Here is a 21805-nt window from a genome sequence, read left to right on the forward strand (position 1 = left end):
CTACAGATGGTAGTGTGTATGGCCCAGTACTTCACTGGGGCCAAGATTCCTGCAATCCAGGACCTATATAACAGACTGAGCGCCAAGTCTAGGACCAAAAGGCTCCTTAACAGCTTCTACCCCCAAGCCATAAGACTGCTGAACAATTAATCAAATGGCCACCGGACTATTACATTGACCTCCCCCCCACTCTCCATTTGTTTAGTACACTACTGTTCATTATCTATGTATAGTCACTTCACCCCTACCTACATGTACAAATGACCTCTAACCTGTACCCCCGCACACTGACTCAGTACCAGTACCCCCTGTATACAGCCTCATTATTGTTATGTTATTGTGTTACTTTTTATTATTTTTTACTTTAGTTTATTAGTTAAATATTTTCTTGACTCTTCTTGAACTGCGCTGTTGGTTAAAACTTCTTCTGCCCCTTTTTTTTAAAGGAAACACTTTAAAGTTAGTGGAAATGTGAAAGGAATATAACAGAATATAACACATTAGATCTGGTAAAAGATAATACAAAGATATATATATATATATATATATTTTTTTTGCATCATCTTTAAAAGGCTATAGTGTATTACTCAAGCCCAAGCGCAATTTACATTTTGGCCACTTGATGGCAGCAGTGTATGGGAAACGTTTTAAACTGATCCAATGAACCATTGCATTTATGTTTAAAAAAAATTTGTCACGACTGCCCAAATGTGCCTTATTGGTTTATTAATAACTTTTCAAGTTCTAAATTGTGCACTCTCCTCAAACAATAGCATGATATTAGTTCACTGTAAAATCTACCGTAAACTGCACAGTGCAGATAAATTAACCTCTAGTAACTCCCCATCCCGGGTCTGGGAGCGTAATCATCGACTGACACTAAATAGCATAACGCAACGGACATAAATATTCCTAGAAAATATTCCTATTCGTGAAAATCACAAGTGAAATATATTGAGACACAGCTTAGCCTTTTGTTAATCACCCTGTCATCTCAGATTTTCAAAATATGCTTTACAGCCAAAGCTAGACAAGCATTTGTGTAAGTTTATCGATAGCCTAGCGTAGCATTTTGTCCAGCTAGCAGCAGGTAACTTGGTCACGGAAATCAGAAAACCAATCAAATTAAATCGTTTACCTTTGATGAGCTTCGGATGTTTTCACTCACGAGACTCCCAGTTAGATAGCCAATGTTCCTTTTTTCCAAAAAGATTACTTTTGTCGGCGAAATAGCTCCATTTGTTCTTCACGTTTGACTGAGAAATCGGCCGGAAATTGCAGTCACGAAAACGCCAAAAAATATTCCAAATTAGCTCCATAATATCGACAGAAACATGGCAAACGTTGTTTATAATCAATCCTCAAGGTGTTTTCAAATATCTATTCGATAATATATCCACCGGGACAATTGGTTTTTCAGTAGGACCGATTGGAATAATGGCTACCTGTGTATTTTACGCGAGAATCACTCTGAGAACCACTTGCGCAATGTAGCCGCTTACGGGTATTCTTCAACATAAATGCGTAAAACTACGTCACAATGCTGTGGACACCTTGGGGAATACAGAGAAAAAGTTATCTGGTTGATAGGCTGCTCAATAGGGACGCATTGGAACGCAGAGCTTTCAAAAGATGAGTCACTTCCGGATTGGACTTTTCTCAGGCTTTCGCCTGCAATATCAGTTCTGTTATACTCACAGACAATATCTTTACAGTTTTGGAAACTTTAGAGTGTTTTCTATCCTAAGTTGTCAATTATATGCATATTCTAGCATCTTGTCCTGACAAAATATCCCGTTTACTACGGGAATGTTATTTTTCCAAAAATGAAAATACTGCCCCCTAGTCACAAAAGGTTAACAAGAATTTCAGCTTTCTGCCAATATCAGATATGTCTATGTCCTGGGAAATGTTCTTGTTACTTACCACCACATGCTAACTGCATTAGCCTACGTTAGCTCAACCGTCCCATGGGGACCCACCGATCCTGAAGAAGTTTTAACAAACTATAGTTTTGGCAAGTCGGTTAGGACTTTGTGCATGACACAAGGAATTTTTCCAACAATTGTTTACAGACAGATTATTTCATTTATAATTCACTGTATCACAATTCCAGTGGGTCAAAAGTTTATATACACTAAGTTGACTGTGCCTTTAAACAGCTTGGAAAATTCCCGAAAATGATGTCATGGCTTTTGAAGCTTCTGATATGCTAATTGACATCATTTGAGTCAATTGGAGGTGTGCCTGTGGATGCATTTCAAGGCCTACCTTCAAACTCAGTGCCTCTTTGCTTGACATCATGGGAAATCAAAAGAAACCAGCCAAGACCTCAGAAAATAAATTGGAAACCTCCACAAGTCTGGTTCATCTTTGGGAGTAATTTCCAAATGCCTGAAGGTACCACGTTTAATCTGTACAAACAAAAGTACGCAGGTATAAACACCATGTGACCACGCAGCTGTCATACCGCTCAGCAAGGAAGGAGACATGTTCTGTCTCCTAGAGATGAACGTACTTTGGTGCGAAAAGTAGAAATCAATCCCAGAACAACAGCAAAGGACCTTGTGAAGATGCTGTAGGAAACAGGTACAAAAGTATCTATATCCACAGTAAAACGAGTCCTATATCGACATAACCTGAAAGGCCGCTCAGCAATGAAGAAGCCACTGCTCCAAAACTGCCATAAACCGCCACATTTTGCAACTGCACATGGGGACATAGATCGTACTTTTTGAAGAAATGTCCTCTGGTCTGATGAAACAAAAATATAACTGTTTGGCCATAATGACCATCGTTATGTTTGGAGGAAAAAGGAGGACGCTTGCAAGCCGAAAAACACCATCCCAACAGTGAAGCACGGGGGTGGCAGCATTCATGTTGTGGGGGTGCTTTGCTGCAGGAGGGACTGGTGCACTTCACAAAATAGATGGCATCATGAGGCTGGAAAATTATGTGGATGGAAAATTCCGTGGATATTTTGTAGCAACATCTCAAGATATTAGTCAGGAAGTTAAAACTTGGACGCAAGTGGGTCTTCCAAATGGACAATGACCCCAAGCATAATTCCAAAGTTTTGGCAAAATGGCTTAAGGACAACAAGGTATTTGAGTGGCCATCACAAAGCCCTGACCTCAATCCAATAGATCATTTGTGGGCAGAACTGAAAAAGCGTGTGCAAGCAAGGAGGCCTACAAACCTAACTGTTACACCCGCTCTGTCAGGAGGAATGGGCCAAAAAGCTATTGTTGGAAGCTTGTGGAAGGCTACCCGAAATGTTTGACGCAAGTTAATCAATTTAAACATTTTAAAGGCAATGCTACCAAATACGAATTGAGTGTATGTAAAGAAATAAAAGCTGAAAAAAATAATTCTCTCTACTATTATTCTAGCATTTCACATTCTTAAAATAAAGTGGTGATCCTAACTGACCTAAGACAGGGACGTTTTACTAGGATTAAATGTCAGGAATTGTGAAAAACTGAGTTTAAATGTATTTGGCTATGTTGTATGTAAACTTCCGACTTCAACTGTATATGCTCCTGAATGACACCGTGGGCTGTGGTCAAAAGTGCACTATATGGGATAAGGGTGCCATTTGGGACAAAGCTCTTGTGTTATGAAGTCTTTTGCTTGCCATGCTTATGCCCACTCTCTCAGGTGACCGTGGCTAGCATTTTAGTCACACCACCACTCACTCAAACTCAAATCAAAAAATGTTTTATATTTGCATTTAGAATTGCAACACACTTTGCATTAAAGCAATAACAGAAGAACATAGAAAGCAAAAATATCTATTATTAAAATCCGGCTCAAGAGGTGTGTTTTTAATAGTGATTTAAAAACCTCAATGGTGTTTGCCCCTCTTACCTGACAGGGCAAGCTGTTCCACAACTGATGTGTTTTAATAGAGAATGTTCCGCCCCCTGCCTTGGTTCTGCATCTAGGACTGGGAGCGGAGCGCCCTCACTGGATTGTAAGGAACAAGCATGTCTGTCAGATAAGAAGGGGCATGCAGTGCCTTAAAAGTTAGGAGTAAGATCCTTAAAATTTAAAATCAGACTGATGCGTCACAGAGTAACTGGAGTGATGTGAAGGTACCAGTGTTGGTTATAATCTGAGCTGCAGTGTTCCGTACAAGTTGTAAACTCCTAATATAAGAGTCTGAGCAGCTGGAGAGGAGGGCATTATATTAGCCTAGAATAGATTAAACAAATGCATGGACTTGTTTTTTGGCATCTGGCTGGAGGTGAATTCTAGAAATGTTCCTGAGATTGAAGTATGTGGTTTTGGATGTGCTTTTTATGTTGTTGTCCAAAGTTAGGCCGGGGTCAAAGGTAACACCAAGGTTTTTAACAACCATATAATTGTGGAAATGTGAAAGCAAAAAAAAAAAGATTTTTTTTTAGAATAGAGACATCATGTAATGAGGCAACCATCAATGTTGAGAGTGAGGTCTGACACTTTGTAAGTTTCTTGTGGCCAAGAAGCATAATTTCCGTATATCAAAGTTTAAAAGCAAGATGTTGGTTGTCATCCAGTGTTTACATCTGGTGATGCAAGTCTCAAGTTAGGCTGACTGTAAAGCATTGTCTGGTTTAAAATATAAATACAATTGGGTATCATCAGCATAGAAATGTTGTTGTGCTTACGAATTACATTTCCAAAGGGAAGCAAGTTCAAGGAAAATTAAAGGGGTCCAAGCACAGAACCTTGGGGAACGCCACATTCATCCTTGGAACCTTCAGATTAATGATTACGCATCTGAAGAAATTGATACCACTCAGAAAGGTATGATTTGAACCAATTCTCATCGACCAACCAAGTCTTCTAGCCTCTTAGTGAGAATAGCATGATCAATTGTATCGAAGGCAGCACTTAAATCTAAGAGAACAAGAATAGAGACGTGACCTAGGTCAACGACAGAAGTAGGTAATTTACTACCTTGACAAGTGCAGACTCAGTCCTGTGAAATGGTCTACAACTGGAATGGTATGTTTCAAAGACACTGTGTGAATGAAAAAAATGTCAGCAGCTGGGCTATTGCTACTTCCGGCGCCGACAGAGATGGCCGCCTCGCTTCGCGTTCCTAGGAAACTATGCAGTATTTTGTTTTTTTTTACATGTTACTTCTTACATTGGTACCCCAGGTAATCTTAGGTTTCATTACATACAGTCGGGAGGAACTACTGAATATAAGAGCAACGTCAACTCACCATCATTTTGACCAGGAATATGACTTTCCCGAAGCGGATCCTGTGTTCTGCCTTCCACCCAGGACAATGGATTGGATCCCAGCCGACGACCCAAAACAACGACGTCGTAAAAGAGGCAAACGAAGCGGTCTTCTGGTCAGGCTCCGGAGACGGGCATATCGCGCTCCGTTCCCTAGCATACTACTCGCCAATGTCCAGTCTCTTGACAACATGGTTGATGAAACCCGAGCAAGGGTAGCATTCCAGAGAGACATCAGAGACTGTAACATTCTTTGCTTCACGGAAACATGGCTCACTCGAGAGATGCTAACGGAGTCGGTGCAGCCAGCTGGTTTCTTCACGCATCGCGCCGACAGAAACAACCATCTTTCTGGTAAGAAGAGGGTCGGGGGGGGTGGGGGGGTGGGGGGGTATGCCTTATGATTAACGAGACGTGGTGTGATCATAACAACATACAGGAACTCAAGTCTTTCTGTTAATCTGACTTAGAATTCCTCACAATCAAATGTCGGCCGCATTATCTACCAAGGGAATTCTCTTCGATTATAATCACAGCCGTATATATTCCCCCCCCAAGCAGACACATCGATGGCCCTGAACAAACTTTATTTGACTCTATGCAAACTGGAAACCACATATCCTGAGGCTGCATTCATTGTAGCTGGGGATTTTAACAAGGCTAATCTGAAAACAAGACTCCCTAAACTGTATCAGCATATCGATTGTGCTACCAGGGCTGGTAAAACCCTGGATCATTGCTATTCTAACTTCCGCCATGCATATAAGGCCCTCCCCCACCCTCCTTTCGGAAAAGCTGACCACGACTCCATTTTGTTGCTTCCAGCCTATAGACAGAAACTAAAACAAGAAGCTCCCGCGCTCAGGTCTGTTCAACGCTGGTCCAACCAATCTGATTCCACGCTTCAAGACTGCTTCGTTCACGTGGATTGGGATATGTTCCGCATTGCGTCAAACAACAACATTGATGAATACGCTGATTCGGTGAGCGAGTTCATTAGAAAGTGCATTGACGATGTCGTACCCATAGCAACGATTAAAACATTCCCAAACCAGAAACCGTACATTGATGGTAAAATTCGCATGAAACTGAAAGCGCAAACCACTGCTTTTAACCAGGGCAAGGTGACCTGAAACATGACAGAATACAAACAGTGTAGCTATTCCCTCCGCAAGGCAATCAAACAAGCTAAGCGTTAGTATAGAGACAAAGTAGAGTCGCAATTCAACAGCTCAGACACAAGAGGTATGTGGCAGGGTCTACAGTCAATCACGGATTACAAAAAGAAAACCAGCCCCGTCACGGACCAGGATGTCTTGCTCCCAGACAGACTAAATAACTTTTTTGCCCGCTTTGAGGACAATACAGTGCCACTGACACGGCCCGCTACCAAAACCTGCGGACTCTCCTTCACTGCAACCGAGGTGAGTAAAACCTTTAAACGTGTTAACCCTCGCAAGGCTGCAGGCCCAGACGGCATCCCAGCCGCATCCCCAGAGCATGCGCAGACCAGCTGGCTGGTGTGTTTAAGGACATATTCAATCAATCCTTATCCCAGTCTGCTGTTCCCACATGCTTCAAGAGGGCCACTATTGTCCCTGTACCCAAGAAAGCTAAGGTAACTGAGCTAAACGACTACCGCCCCGTAGCACTCACTTCCGTCATCATGAAGTGCTTTGAGAGATAAGTCAAGGACCATATCACCTCCACCCTACCTGACACCCTAGACCCACTCCAATTTGCTTACCTCCCAAATGGGTCCACAGACGACACAATCACAACCACACTGCACACTGCCCTAACCCATCTGGACAAGAGGAATACCTATGTGAGAATGCTGTTCATTGACTACAGCTCAGCATTTAACACCATACTACCCTCCAAACTCGTCATCAAGCTTGAGACCCTGGGTCTCGACCCCGCCCTGTGCAACTGGGTACTGGAATTCCTGACGGGCCGCCCCCAGGTGGTGAGGGTAGGTAACAACATCTCCACCCCGCTGATCCTCAACACTGGGGCCCCACAAGGGTGCGTTCTGAGCCCTCTCCTGTACTCCTTGTTGACCCACGACTGCGTGGCCATGCATGCCTCCAACTCAATCATCAAGTTTGCAGAAGACACTACAGTGGCTTGATTACCAACAACGACGAAACGGCCTACAGGGAGGAAGTGAGGGCCCTCGGAGTGTGGTGTCAGGAAAATAACGTCACACTCAACGTCAACAAAACAAAGGAGATGATTGTGGACTTCAGGAAACATCAAAGGGATCACCCCCCTATCCACATCGACGGGACAGTAGTGGAGAGGGTAGTAAGTTTTAAGTACCTCGGCGTACACATCACGGACAAACTGAATTGGTCCACCCACACAGACAGTGTCGTGAAGAAGGCGCAGCAGCGCCTCTTCAACCTCAGGATGCTGAAAAAATTGGGCTTGTCACCAAAAGCACTCACATACTTCTACAGATGCACAATCGAGAGCATCCTGTCGGGCTGTATCACCGCCTGGTACGGCAACTGCTCCGCCCACAACCGTAAGGCTCTCCAGAGGGTAGTGAGGTCTGCACAACGCATCACCGGGGGCAAACTACCTTCCCTACAGGACGCCTACACCACCCGATGTCACAGGAAGGCCATAAAGATCATCAAGGACATCAACCACCCGAGCCACTGCCTGTTCACCCCGCTATCATCCAGAAGGCGAGGTCAGTACAGGTGCATCAAAGCAGGGACCGAGAGACTGAAAAACAACTTCTATCTCCAGGCCATCAGACTGTTAAACAGCCAGCACTAACATTGAGTGGCTGCTGCCAAAACACTCTGACTCAACTCCAGCCACTTTAATAATGGAAATTGATGGAAATTGATGTAAAAATATATCATTAGCCACTTTAACCAATGCTACTTAATATAATGTTTACATACCCTACATTACTCATCTCATATGTATATACTTTACTCGATACCATCTACTGCATCTTGCCTATGCCGTTCTGTACCATCACTCATTCATATATCTTTATGTACATATTCTTTATCCCTTTACACTTGTGTGTATAAGGTAGTAGTTTTGGAATTGTTAGGTTAGATTACTCGTTGGTTATTACTGCATTGTCGGAACTAGAAGCACAAGCATTTTGCTACACTCGCATTAACATCTGCTAACCATGTGTATGTGACCAATAAAATTTGATTTGATTTGATTTGATGTCTCTAGTATCTAAGAAAGGAAACGGAGATTTGAGATTGGCCTATTGTTTTTTCTTTTTTAGGCCTATAATATTGTTTTTTTTAAGAGGTCTAATTACAGCCAATTTAAGAGATTCAGGGACTATTCCAGTTTGGAAAGATGTGTTTACAATTATTAGTGGGAGAAGTTATTTGACGAGCTTCGTGGGTATAGGGTCAAGTTGGCAGGGGGAAGGCTTGGAGTGCATAATGAGTTAAACCAAGTCAGGGGTGTTAAAGAATACAGAGGAGCTGTGATCTCCTCATACTCCTGTAGGGTTTGTGGCATATCAGATGACTTCATTGAGATTTTAACTCTAATTGTAGTAATTTTCTAATTTAAAAAAATCATAAAATCTCTCACAGGTGAGGCTAGAAAATGCTCAGGCAGGCTGGGGCCTGCTTCTATGTGAGTCTGGCTACAGTGTTTAAGAGAAATCTAATCTTTTTGTTATCATCTCTTAATTTAGGAGTAGGACGCATGCGCAGACCCTAAGGCTTGCTTGTAATTTGTGATGCTGTCTGTCTTGCCATGCCAGCCAGCATACTTCAAGCTTGGAGGAATGCTATTGTGGTATTAATGCTAGAATCTATAATTTCTGGGAAAAAATCCAGGTTCATCCAGGTTCTAGGGCGGACTATCAATTGAATTTAAAAAGTTCTGAGTACATGGTTTGAGAGTACAGGATTTTGAGGAGAGACTGATACATTTAAAATATCAATACCATAGGATAGGGCTAGATCTAGCATATGGCTATGGCAGCGGGTGGGCACAATACATTCTGAGCAAAGACAAAATACTCTATAAGAGAGGAAAATGCTATTCCCAGGGCATCACTGTTATTGTCCACATGTACATTAAAATCACCTATAATTACTAATTTGTCATATAGGATTACAAGGTTTGATAAGAATTCAGCAAATTCTGGCAAAATCATAGTATAAGGACCAGGTGGCCTGCAAAATTCAAGTAGTATTTTGCCTTAAGCATGGCATAGTTTAGAGAGTACCACAAAGCAGGAAAAGTCAGTAGCAACAATAGGTTTTAAACAGAGTCTGGGCTCTTGAATGAAGGTTATCCCACTACCTCTTCCTGATTCACTAGATTTCCCATTGGAGATGCCTCATTTTGAGCCACATACTCATCAGGTCTCAGATAAACTCATAATATCCATCTTTTTTTTTTTTTAAATAAACTTTATTTAACTAGGCAAGTCAGTTAAGAACAATCTCTTATTTACAATGACGTCCTACACCAGCCAAACCTGGACGACACTGGGCCAATTGTGCGGCTCCCTATGGGACTCCCAATCACAGCTGGTTGTGATACACTCTGGTTAGAAAACAAGCTGAATGTAGTGACGCCTCTAGCACTGAGATGTTGTGCCGTAGACCGCTGCGCCACTCGAGAGCCTGTTAGTAATAAGTTCATTTACAGTTTAAGTGCAGGTTTAGGACTGAGAGCTCTAATAGGCCAAGTCTGATAAATTGTTTAGTGCCTGTAGCTGAGATGTGATGAGTCTGTATCATAATAAGATTACTCACATTTGATCCAGGCTGTTTTTGTTGTCTTTGAAGTCTTTGTAGTCTGGGTCTGGGGTATACAGGTTGGATGGAATGAATCAAATCGTATTTGTCACGTGCCGAATACAACAGGTGTAGTAGACCTGACCTTGAAATGCTTACTTACAACAATACAGTTTTAAGAAAATAAGTGTATGATTTACAAAATCAACTAAATAAACCCATTTTTAAAGAAACAATAAAATAACAATAATGAGGCTATATACAGGGGGCACCGGTACCGAGTCAATGTGCGGGGGTACAAGTTAGTCGAGGTAACTGAGGTAATAAGTACATGTACTGTAGGTAGGGGTAAAGTGACTCAGCATAGATAATAAGCAGCGAGTTGCAGCAGTGTAAAACAAAAGTGGGGGGGGGGGGGGGGGGGGTCAATGCAAATAGTCCAGTTAGCCAGACTTAGCAGAGAGAACAGTCACTTGGGTGGCTGGAGTCTTTGACAATTTTTGGGGCTTTCCTCTGACACCGCCTCGTATATAGGTTCTGGATGGCAGGAAGCTTGGTCCCAGTGAAGTACTGGGCCATTTACAGTACCCTCTGCAGCGGCTTATGGTCGGATCAAGTCTGAGTGCTTCTTGAAGCCTCCAGATGGGCAGCCGTGGTCATGAGAAGATCCGGAAGCTAGATGCTCAGCGGAGGCGGTGGTCGGAGGTGGTGGTCAGGTCAGCACGTGCAAGGGCAAGCACGCAGGATGGCAGGCAGCTCGATGTCATCAGGGTGTATCTGACGTCTGCAGATTCTTTATTGGGACTCTATGAAGTTTGAGCTCCCCACAGAATACAGCTCACTCCTTACTTCAGAAGTATCCTCCTGAGTAATGAAAAAGTTGTCCCAATGCCAACTCTGCATGTATATCCTCGTCTTGGATCACCGTTGGTGAAAAACAACCCGACGTCAGAATGTGTAATTCTAATCCTTTAGCTAATGAGACATATTTCATCATTTACATGATTCTCTGCCTAGGCTGCCACGGCAACTATAGAACCTATAGAATGACTAGCCGTGCTCTGAAGGGAAAGGGACAGATCCTATCACAACAGTATTTCAAGGACAAAGCCTCCTTCATTGAAATGATGTGGAAACAATGTTTATTCAATCAGTATGTGCCCAGTGGGAGGTCTCTTCTCCGTAAGCTGGAAAGTTAGAGGCCAACTACTGTTTTGTCTTAAACCTTGTTGTTTTGTTGTTGCTCTGGTGACTGATAACAGTGATGCATATTTAGGACCCTGCTGTTTGAATGTTAAATGACGAGACAGGCATTGATGCGAGTAACCAGTCTTGTTCAGTACATCACAATACATCCGGGTATCTCAAACACACCGGTAAAACACATGAGTTGCAGTAATGAACATTTACCAACAGATGGCATCACTGTGCCATCTTACACCCATAACACCTACCCCCTGAGAACTACTGTCAGCGTCGTGTGTATAGGTGGCAGGGAAGTCAGGCGCAGGAGAGTCAAAATGGAGTGTAAATGGAGTCTTTTAATAATTGACGACGTAACATGCTCCATAACACAAAAATGTACAGACATAAACAAACATGGGTACGAGGACCCGACGCGCACCTATACAACCTAAAACTACACTGACAATAAAACAATCTCTGACAAAGACATGAGGGGAAACAGAGGGTTAAATACACAACAGGTGTGGGATTGAAAACAGTGATGGCTAGAAAACCGGTGACGTCGACCGCCGAGCACCACCCGAACAAGGAGAGGTAACGACTTCGGCAGAAGTCGTGACAACTACACTGTTCAGGATGTGGTTTTATTGGTCTTGTGAATCCTGAGCCATCTGTGTATTGATCTAGTATTAGTTGCATCTCAAGGGTTTGTTTCTTTTGCTGCCCATTCACATTTGACATATTTCACTAATATATTGCAAACAAGAGGATCCAATCGCATTTGATTACTTCCTCACTGAGCTTGAACTGCCTCTCCCTTTTCTCGTCATCAGAGTTTCAGAGCAGGAAGGGGAGGACCATCCTCCTCAGTGAATTTCATATTTTTTTTATTTTGAAACATTTAAAAAGTTATAATTTTTAGATAAACTATACCAAATATAGTCATGTCACCAAATAATTTATTAAAACACATTATTTTGCAAAGAAGGTCTAAAGTAGCCTCAATAGCACTCTGTAGGGTAGCACCATGGTGTAGCCGGAGGACAGCTAGCTTCCATCCTCCTGTGAGTACATTGACTTCAATACAAAACCTAGGAGGCTCGTGGTTCTCACCTCCTTCCATAGACTTACACAGTAATTATGACAACTTCCGGAGGACGTCCTCCAACCTATCAGAGCTCTTGCAGCATGAACTGACATGGTTCAAAGAATAATTAATGTCGTGCTGAAAGCTTAAGCTGCAGCTAGCTAGCACTGCAGTGCATAAAATGTGGTGAATAGTAGAAAATAGTTGAAGAGTTTTGAACAAATTCATTTTCTCCTAAATGAAGGAGAAACAGGAGAGAAATAGAGAGAGAGAGAGTCATTTTTTTCCACTTTCAGTTTCACTTACTTAGCTAGAAAATGCAGCTAGCTAGTTACGCCTACTGAAACACCCTGCTCAAACAGAGGGTTGCTATGACTATCCAACACAATACTGGAACTTTTCTAAGTTAAGGTAAGCTTTTGGTTTTACAAATGTATTGCCACTGGAGCACGCCGGTGTAACTGCTTACTGACTGTACACTGTAATGTTACTGCATGATTGTGGCAGGTTTACTAACACGTTAGTTCTATTAGCTATGACATTACTTTAGCTAATATGGTGACAACGATGTAGGCTGTGTGTTGCGGTTTGGCTTGGAAAGGTTTATTCGCCTGGTCACATATGTATTAATCCTGCCGATTCTGTTGAAAATGTTTCAACTTCTTATGGAGGTGGTCCCTGCACAGGGATAGCTCAGCGGAAATTTCAGAGCGCCACCTATAGTACTTGAGTATAGTACTCGATAAATCTCAAACTTTCATAAAAATACACATGCAAGGTACTGAATTAAAGCTACACTCGTTGTGAATCTAGCCACCAAGTCAGATTTGTAAAATGCTTTTCGGCGAAAGCATGAGAAGCTATTATCTGATAGCATGCACCCCCCAAAATACCAGCACGACACGTAAACAACAGATTTTGCGGTAGCCGGCGCTACCCAAAACGCAGAAATAAATTATAAAACATTCATTACCTTGGACGAGCTTCTTTGTTGGCACTCCTATATGTCCCATAAACATCACAATTGGGTCTTTTTCCCGATTAAATCCGTCATTGTATACCCAAAATGTAATTTGCTGAAGACCAGTCTGATGCTGAGAAAAGTCAATTTACAAGACGCAACGTCACTTTTTAAAATTACAAAAGTCGCCTATAAACTTTTACAAATCACTTCAAACAACTTTTATAAACCAACTTTAGGTATTAATAAACGTTAATGATGTATCAAATTGATCACGGGGCGATCTGTATTCGATAGCAGCAAGTCTGGAAATCATCGTCCATTTTTTCAGTTTCACAACATACTGTGGTGCGCCTCAAGAAAGGAGGGGTCTATTCGTGTTGTAACCAAGGATAAATTAATCTGAAAATGACAGCAATGGCGACATCGTGTGAAAGCTCATTTATTTTAGGTCGCCTTTAACAATACATTGAATGGCGGACGAATATTTTTGTTTTTGGTAAAACAGTTTTACCAGGGATTTTTACTCCTAAACACGTTCTGTTATAGCCACAGACCCGATTTAACCAGTTTTAGAAACTTCAGAGTGTTTTCTATCCAGACACTTATCGTATGCATATACTATATTCCTGGCATGAGTAGCAGGACTTTGAAATGTTGCGCGATTTTTAACAAAAAGCTGTGAAAATTCGCATCATCCATAACAGGTTTTAAACAGAAGCAAACTGAACAAAACGGGGATAAACATACCTGAATTTGTCCAATAGAATCTATTGTTTGCAACTGTTGGACTAATGATTACACCCAATACCAGCTAGATACAGGCAATAGTATGTAAGACGGTATTGATTGTCCCTGTCTGTCCATGTGTCACTGTCTGACACATCAAATTTGTCTCTTGACCTGTGTGCACCTACGTTGTAAACTTTCATTCATAGGCTAGGTTGTAGCAACCTCATAATGAGTATAGGGAAAATTTGAGTATCATGTAGAAGCCTAAACCTATCGCTGTTTCTTTTAACTGGATGAATGGAATATGAGTGACAGTCATCCAATATGCTGTAATAGAAATAAGGTGATGATCATGAAAAAAAATTGGCACTGAAACTGCACTGACCACCATTGCTCTCCAGGTGCTCCAGTGGTTGTGTCTTTCCCTCATTTCTACCTGGGCGAAGAAAACTACACTAACGCCATTGAAGGACTGAGTCCTGTGAGAGAGCACCACCAGACCTACCTGGACCTGAACCCGGTACACTACCCTCTAGTGTTCACTAGGGTCTGCCCTAGAGTAGAATAGATAATCGACTTTAAAATGCATTGTTGCACCACCTAGTGTTACAATTGTGGAATAGAGAATTGCACCAACTGTAAAACATTAAATGGTGTTCCCAACCTACCAGCCCATATTTATTCATGTTTAACCTAGACATAAATCATGTATCTAGTACATTGAGCATAACACCTGCAGTTCACATGGCTCATCAAAAGTGTGTATGTGTTTTTCTACACTTCCAGACCACTGGTGTTCCTATCCGTGCCAGTAAGAAGGCTCAGATCAATATCCTCATCAACAGAATCTCTGGCTTCCCGTGAGATATCACAAATCCACAACCAATCTTTGTTTCTATTTGATTTCCTTCCATTGTTTAATGATTTCCATCTCACAACCACCAATTCTTTCTATATTATTTCCTTTCTTTGTTGAATGATTTTCTTACAATCTCTTCTCCTTCACAGGAAAACCAAATTCCTGAATGAGACTATCTTTCCTGTCATGTTTATCAATGAGGTAAGATCACATCGACTACAAAAAAACATACAACTTTGGGAGAATATAACATTTAATTTAAACAAAATAATATTTTATCTGAGCACTGAACGCAAATTTGCAATGACAACTCTGTCCTTTTCGATTGTACTGTATCCCTTTACAGGGTGCTGTGCTGTAAGTGACACCCCCAGATAGTACAGTCATGGCCAAAAGTTTTGAGAATGACACAAATATTAATTTTCACAAAGTCTGCTGCATTTAGATTTAGTCTTTAGGTATTTTTGTCAGATGTTACTATGGAATACTGAAGTATAATTACAAGCATTTCATAAGTGTCAAATGCTTTTATTGACAATTACATGAAGTTGATGCAAAGAGTCAATATTTGCAGCGTTGACCATTCTTTTTCAAGACTTCTGCAATCCGCCCTGGCATGCTATCAATTAACTTCTGGGTCACATTGATGGCAGCCCATTCTTGCATAATCAATGCTTGGAGTTTGTCAGAATTTGTGGGTTTTTGTTTGTCCACCCGCCTCTTGAGGATTGACCACAAGTTCTCAATGGAATTAAGGTCTGGGGAGTTTCCTGAGTTTCCTGACCATGGACCATGTTTTGTTCCCCGAAGCTCTTAGTTATCACTTTTGCCTTATGGCAAGGTGCTCCATCATGCTGGAAAAGGCATTGTTTGTCACCAAACTGTTCCTGGATGTTTGGGAGAAGTTGCTCTCAGAGGATGTGTTGGTGCCATTCTTTATTAATGGCTGTGTTCTTAGGCAAAATTGTGAGTGAGCCCACTCCCTTGGCTGAGAAATAACCCCACACATGAATGGTCTCAGGATGCTTTACTGTTGAAATTACACAGGACTGATGGTAGCGCTCACCTTGTCTTCTCCTGGCAAGCTTTTTTCCGGATGCCTCAAACAATCGGAAAGGGGATTCATCAGAGAAAATGACTTTACCTCAGTCCTCAGCAGTCCAATCACTGTACCTTTTGCAGAATATCAGTCTGTCCCTGATGTTTTTTCTGGAGAGAAGTGGCCTCTTTGCTGCCCTTCTTGACACCAGGCCATCCTCCAAAAGTTTTTGTCTCACTGTGTGTGCAGATGCACTCACACCTGCTTGCTGCCATTCCTGAGCAAGCTCTGTACTGATGGTGCCCCGATCCCACAGCTGAATCAACTTTAGGAGATGGTCCTGGTGCTTTCTGGACTTTCTTGGGCGCCCTGAAGCCTTCTTCACAACAATTGAACCGCTCTCCTTGAAGTTCTTGATGATCCGATAAATGGTTGATTTAGGTTCAATCTTACTGGCAGCAATATCCTTGCCTGTGAAGCCCTTTTTGTGCAAAGCAATGATGATGGCACGTGTTTCCTTGCAGGTAACCATGGTTGACAGAGGAAGAACATTGACTCCAAGCACCACCCTCCTTTTGAAGCTTCCAATCTGTTATTCAAACTCAATCAGCATGGCAGAGTGATCTCAAGCCTTGTCCTCGTCAACACTCACACCTGTGTTAACGAGAGAATCACTGACATGATGTCAGCTGGTCCTTTTGTGGCAGGGCTGAAATGCAGTGGACATATTTTGGGGGGATTCAATTAATTTGTTTGGCAAAGAGGAACTTTGCAATTAATTGCAATTCATCTGATCACTCTTCATGACATTCTGGAGTATATGCAAATTGAGGCAGCAGTCTTTGTGAAAATTAATATTTGTGTCTTTCTCAATTATTTTGGCCACGACTGTACATTGTCAGTGAGTTAACAGTGTCTACTCTGTCTGTGCTGATATATTCTGCACCTTCTTTACCCCCTTCTTCAGACGGTGGTGATAGACGACACGTCGGCTGCAAAGCTCCAAAAGCTGTTGCTGATGGTGACGTTGGTGTCCAACTTCCCTCTCATCATTGTTGGTCTGGGGGTCTTGCTGCTGCTGGTGTTCACCTGCCTCATCGTCTGTGAACACAAACTGAAGGTACCACTGACCTGTGTGTCTGTGGGAGTGTTGAGGGCTTAGCTGAGGTAGATGTGCAGTAAGGTAGAAGCAGAACAACATGTCTTTTAATCAATATACTATAGTTAGGGCCCAGAGTTTTTCCTGGTCAAGTCATATGGTCAAGAATAAGTCCTGGGCTCGGTTGGATAAAACATATTAAGTGTTTCCCTTAAGTGATATTTTCCCCTTACTTAAGGGAATTGTTTAAGGGTGTTGCATAGAGCACCTCAATCGGTTTGAACCGTCATCCAACTTGGAATTACAAGTCAGAAACTCTGGCATCTTTCTAAAGCTCTGACATTCTGACCTGAAGATCACTGAAGTTATGATTTGACCTTCTTTTTGTTTTTACAAGTTTCCAGTTGTCTTAAGACGCCCATTAACACAATGCTAAATTACTAACATGTTTGTGTAACTAATCATTTTCTTAACTATGATGCCACCATGATTCAGTAAATGTCTTAACCAGTGCATCTTAAACCATTGTAAGAGTATACTGTATGCATGTGCTTCCATTATGTTTCTGTTCAGAATAAATTTAAACATATTGTTTTTGGCGAAGCTCTCTATTCAGCTCCTGTAAATCCTAATAATCCTACATAGTTCTTCCCTTTATCATTAAGATATATTGGTAATTCTTGATTCTTTATGTCATTGCCTTCCTACATGTATAATTAGCATGATAGTTTTCTCATAATCCTCTCTTATGTTTGAGCTAGTGAACAGTATTTACTGTACATTGTCATTGATAAAAATTATACACTATTTTGAATAACATACAGTGGGGCAAAAAAGTATTTAGTCAGCCACCAATTGTGCAAGTTCTCCCACTTAAAAAGATGAGAGAGGCCTGTAATTTTCATCATAGGTACACTTCAACTATGACAGACAAAATGAGAAAAAAAATCCATAAAATCACATTGTAGGATTTTTAATGAATTTATTAGCAAATTGTGGTGGAAAATAAGTATTTGGTCACCTACAAACAAGCAAGATTTCTGGCTCTCACAGACCTGTAACTTCTTCTTTAAGAGGCTCCTCTGTCCTCCACTCGTTACCTGTATTAATGGCACCTGTTTGAACTTGTTATCAGTATAAAAGACACCTGTCCACAACCTCAAACAGTCACACTCCAAACTCCACTATGGCCAAGACCAAAGAGTTGTCAAAGGACACCCGAAACAAAATTGTAGACCTGCACCAGGCTGGGAAGACTGAATCTGCAATAGGTAAGCGGCTTGGTTTGAAGAAATCAACTGTGGGAGCAATTATTAGGAAATGGAAGACATACAAGACCACTGATAATCTCCCTCGATCTGGGGCTCCACGCAAGATCTCACCCCGTGGGGTCAGAATGATCACAAGAGCGGTGAGCAAAAATCCCAGAACCACACAGGGGGACCTAGTGAATGACCTGCAGAGAGATGGGACCAAAGCAACAAAGCCTACCATCAGTAACACACTACGTGTCCCCCTGCTTAAGCCAGTACATGTCCAGGCCCGTCTGAAGTTTGCTAGAGAGCATTTGGATGATCCAGAAGAAGATTGGAAGAATGTCTTATGGTCAGATGAAACCAAAATAGAATGTTTTGGTAAAAACTCAACTCGTCGTGTTTGGAGGACAAAGAATGCTGAGTTGCATCCAAAGAACACCATACCTACTGTGAAGCATGGGGTTGGAAACATCATGTTTTGGGGCTGTTTTTCTGCAAAGGGACCAGGACGACTGATTTGTGTAAAGGAAAGAATGAATGGGGCCATGTATCGTGAGATTTTGTGTGAAAACCTCCTTCCATCAGCAAGGGCATTGAAGATTAAACGTGGCTGGGTCTTTCAGCATGACAATGATCCCAAACACACCGCCCGGGCAACGAAAGAGTGGCTTCGTAAGAAGCATTTCAAGGTCCTGGAGTGGCCTAGCCAGTCTCCAGATCTCAACCCCATAGAAAATCTTTGGAGGGAGTTGAACGTCCGTGTTGCCCAACAACAGCCCCAAAACATCACTGCTCTAGAGGAGATCTGCATGGAGGAATGGGCCAAAATATCATCAAAAGTGTGTGAAAACCTTGTGAAGACTTACAGAAAACATTTGACCTCTGTCATTGCCAACAAAGGGTATATAACAAAGTATTGAGATAAACGTTTGTTATTGACCAAATACTTATTTTCCACCATAATTTGCAAATAAATTCATAAAAAATCCTACAATGTGATTTTCTGAATTTTTTTTTCTCATTTTGTCTGTCATAGTTGAGTGTACCTATTTTGAAAATTACAGGCCTCTCTCATCTTTTTAAGTGGGAGAACTTGCACAATTGGTGGCTGACTGAATATTTTTTTGCCCCACTTTATGTTAATATGTTAACAATCTGATTAATCATAATCCTGAAAGCTAAACTATTTTGAGGAAGTTTCCACAGCACAGGAAGTTGGTGGTACCTTATCTGGGGAGAATGGGCTCGTGGTAATGACTGGAGCGGAATCAGTAGAATGGTATCAAATACATCAAACACGGGGTTTCCAGGTGTTTGATGCTATTCCATTTGCTCCGTTCCGGCTATTATTATGAGCCGTTCTCCTCTCTGCAGCTTCCTGTGCCGGACACAGATTACGTTTAGTCCTAGACTAAGAAGGTATTTCAGTGGAGATTCTCCATTGACCATGTTTTTTAGTCCAAGACTAGGCCTAATCTGTATCCAGAAAACGAGACCTTTGTACAGCATAACATAGGTCAAATAAAATAAAATTGCATTCGTCACATGCACCGAATACAACCTTACATTGAAATACTTACATGCCCTTAACCAACAATGCAGTTTTAAGAAAAATAAGTGTTAAGTAAAAAATAGATAAGTAAAAATGTAGAAAAATGTATAATTAAAGAGCAGCAGTAAAATAACAGTAGCAAGGCTATATACAGGGGGTACCGGTACAGAGTCAATGTGCGGGGGCACAGGTTAGTCGAAGTAATTTAGGTAATATGTACATGTAGGTAGAATTAAAGTGACTATGCATAGATAATAAACAGAGAGTAGCAGCAACGTAAAAGGGGGGGGCAATGCAAATAGTTTGGGTAGCCATTTGATTAATTGTTCAGGAGTCTTATGGCTTGGTGGTAGAAGCTGTTAAGAAGCGTTGTGGACCTAGACTTGGCGCGCCGGCACCGCTTGCCGTGCGAACAGTCTATGACTAGGGTGGCTGTAGTCTTTAACATTTTTTAGGGCATTCCTCTGACACCACCTGGTATAGAGGTCCTGGATGGCAGGAAGCTTGGCCCCAGTGATGTACTGGGCCGTACACACTACCCTCTGTAGTGACCTGCGGTCGGAGGCCGAGCAGTTGCCATACCAGGCGGTGATGCAACCAAGGTGCAGCTGTTGTCACAAACTGATCTGTTTCACCTGTGTTTGTGCTCATCTCCACCCCCTTCCACATGTTGCCCATCTTCCTCATTATCCCCAGTGTATTTTCACCTGTGATCTCTGTTTGTCTGTTGCCAGTTCGTCTTGTCTTGTCAGGTCTTAGCAGCGTGTTTTCCCTTCTCAGTGCTTTCTCAAGTGCTGTTCCCTAGTTTCCCCGGTTCTGACCATTCTGCCTGCCTTGACCCCAAGCTTGCCTGCAGTTCTGTACATGCCTGACTCTGACCCGTTTACAAACCTCTGCCTGTCCTGACCCCGAGCCTGCCTGCTGTTCTGTACCTTATTGACTCAGCCCTGGATTACGGACCTCTGCCTGCCTTTGACCTGTCTTTTGCCTAACCCCTGTTTGGGTCAATAAACATCTGTGACTCTAGCTATCTGTATCTGGGTCTTTTCCTGAGTTTTGATAGTTGTAGAACTTTTTGAGGATCTGAGGACCCATGCCAAATCTTTTCAGTCTCCTGAGAGGGAATAGGTTTTGTCGTGCCCTGTTCACAACTGTCTTGGTGTGTTTGGACCATGATAGTTTGTTGGTGATATGGACACCAATGAACTTGGATCTCTCAACCTTCTCCACTAAAGCCCTGTCAATGAGAATGGGGGAGTGCTCGGTCCTACCTTTTCCTGTAGTCCACAATACTCTTTTGTCTTGATTGAGGGAGAGGTTGTTATCCTGGCACCACACGGCCAGATCTCTGACCTCCTCCCTATAGGCTGTCAAATCAAATCCACGTTTATTTGTCACGTGCGCTGAATAGAACAGGTGTAGACCTTACAGTGAAATGCTTACTTACAGACTTTAACCAATAGTGCAGAAAAGGTATTAGGTGAACAATAGGTAGGTAAAGAAATAAAACAATACAGGCTATATACATTAGCGAGGCTATAAAAGTAGCGATGCCACATACAGACACGAGTTGGTCAGGCTGATTGAGGAAGTATGTACATGTAGATATGGTTAAAGTGACTATGTATATATGATGAACAGAGAGTAGCAGTAGCGTAAAATAGGGGTTGGCGGGTGGTGGGTGGGACACAATGCAGATATCCCGGTTAGCCACTGTGCGGAAGCACTAGTTGGTTGGTCCAATTGAGGTAGTATGTACATGAATGTATAGTTAAAGTGACTATGCATATATGATAAACAGAGAGTAGCAGCAGCGTAAAAAAGAGGGGTTGGGGGGGGCACACAATGCAAATAGTCCGGGTAGCCATTTGATTAACTGTTCAGGAGTCTTATGGCTTGGGGGTGAAAACTGTTGAGAAGCCTTTTTTGTCCTAGACTTGGCACTCCGGTGCCGCTTGCCATGCAGTAGTAGACAGATCAGTCTATGACTGGGGTGGCTGGGGTCTTTGACAATTTTAGGGCCTTCTCTGACACCTTCAGGTGTAG

At 42.1% G+C, this 21805-nt stretch overlaps 1 protein-coding gene across 1 annotated transcript in view; it reads left to right on the top strand.

The window, feature by feature from the left end:
* Positions 1–21805, top strand: part of LOC110523977 (lysosome membrane protein 2) — a 68230-nt gene that overhangs the window by 42826 nt on the left and 3599 nt on the right. The window contains exons 8-11 of the mRNA XM_036977726.2: positions 14356–14474; positions 14741–14814; positions 14963–15014; positions 16820–16972. Coding sequence (XP_036833621.1) covers positions 14356–14474; positions 14741–14814; positions 14963–15014; positions 16820–16972 — 398 coding nt within the window. The remainder of the gene's footprint in view (positions 1–14355; positions 14475–14740; positions 14815–14962; positions 15015–16819; positions 16973–21805) is intronic.

Source organism: Oncorhynchus mykiss, chromosome 5, assembly GCF_057628025.1.
Source record: "Oncorhynchus mykiss isolate SJ-2025 chromosome 5, ASM5762802v1, whole genome shotgun sequence".
NCBI lineage: Eukaryota > Metazoa > Chordata > Actinopteri > Salmoniformes > Salmonidae > Oncorhynchus > Oncorhynchus mykiss.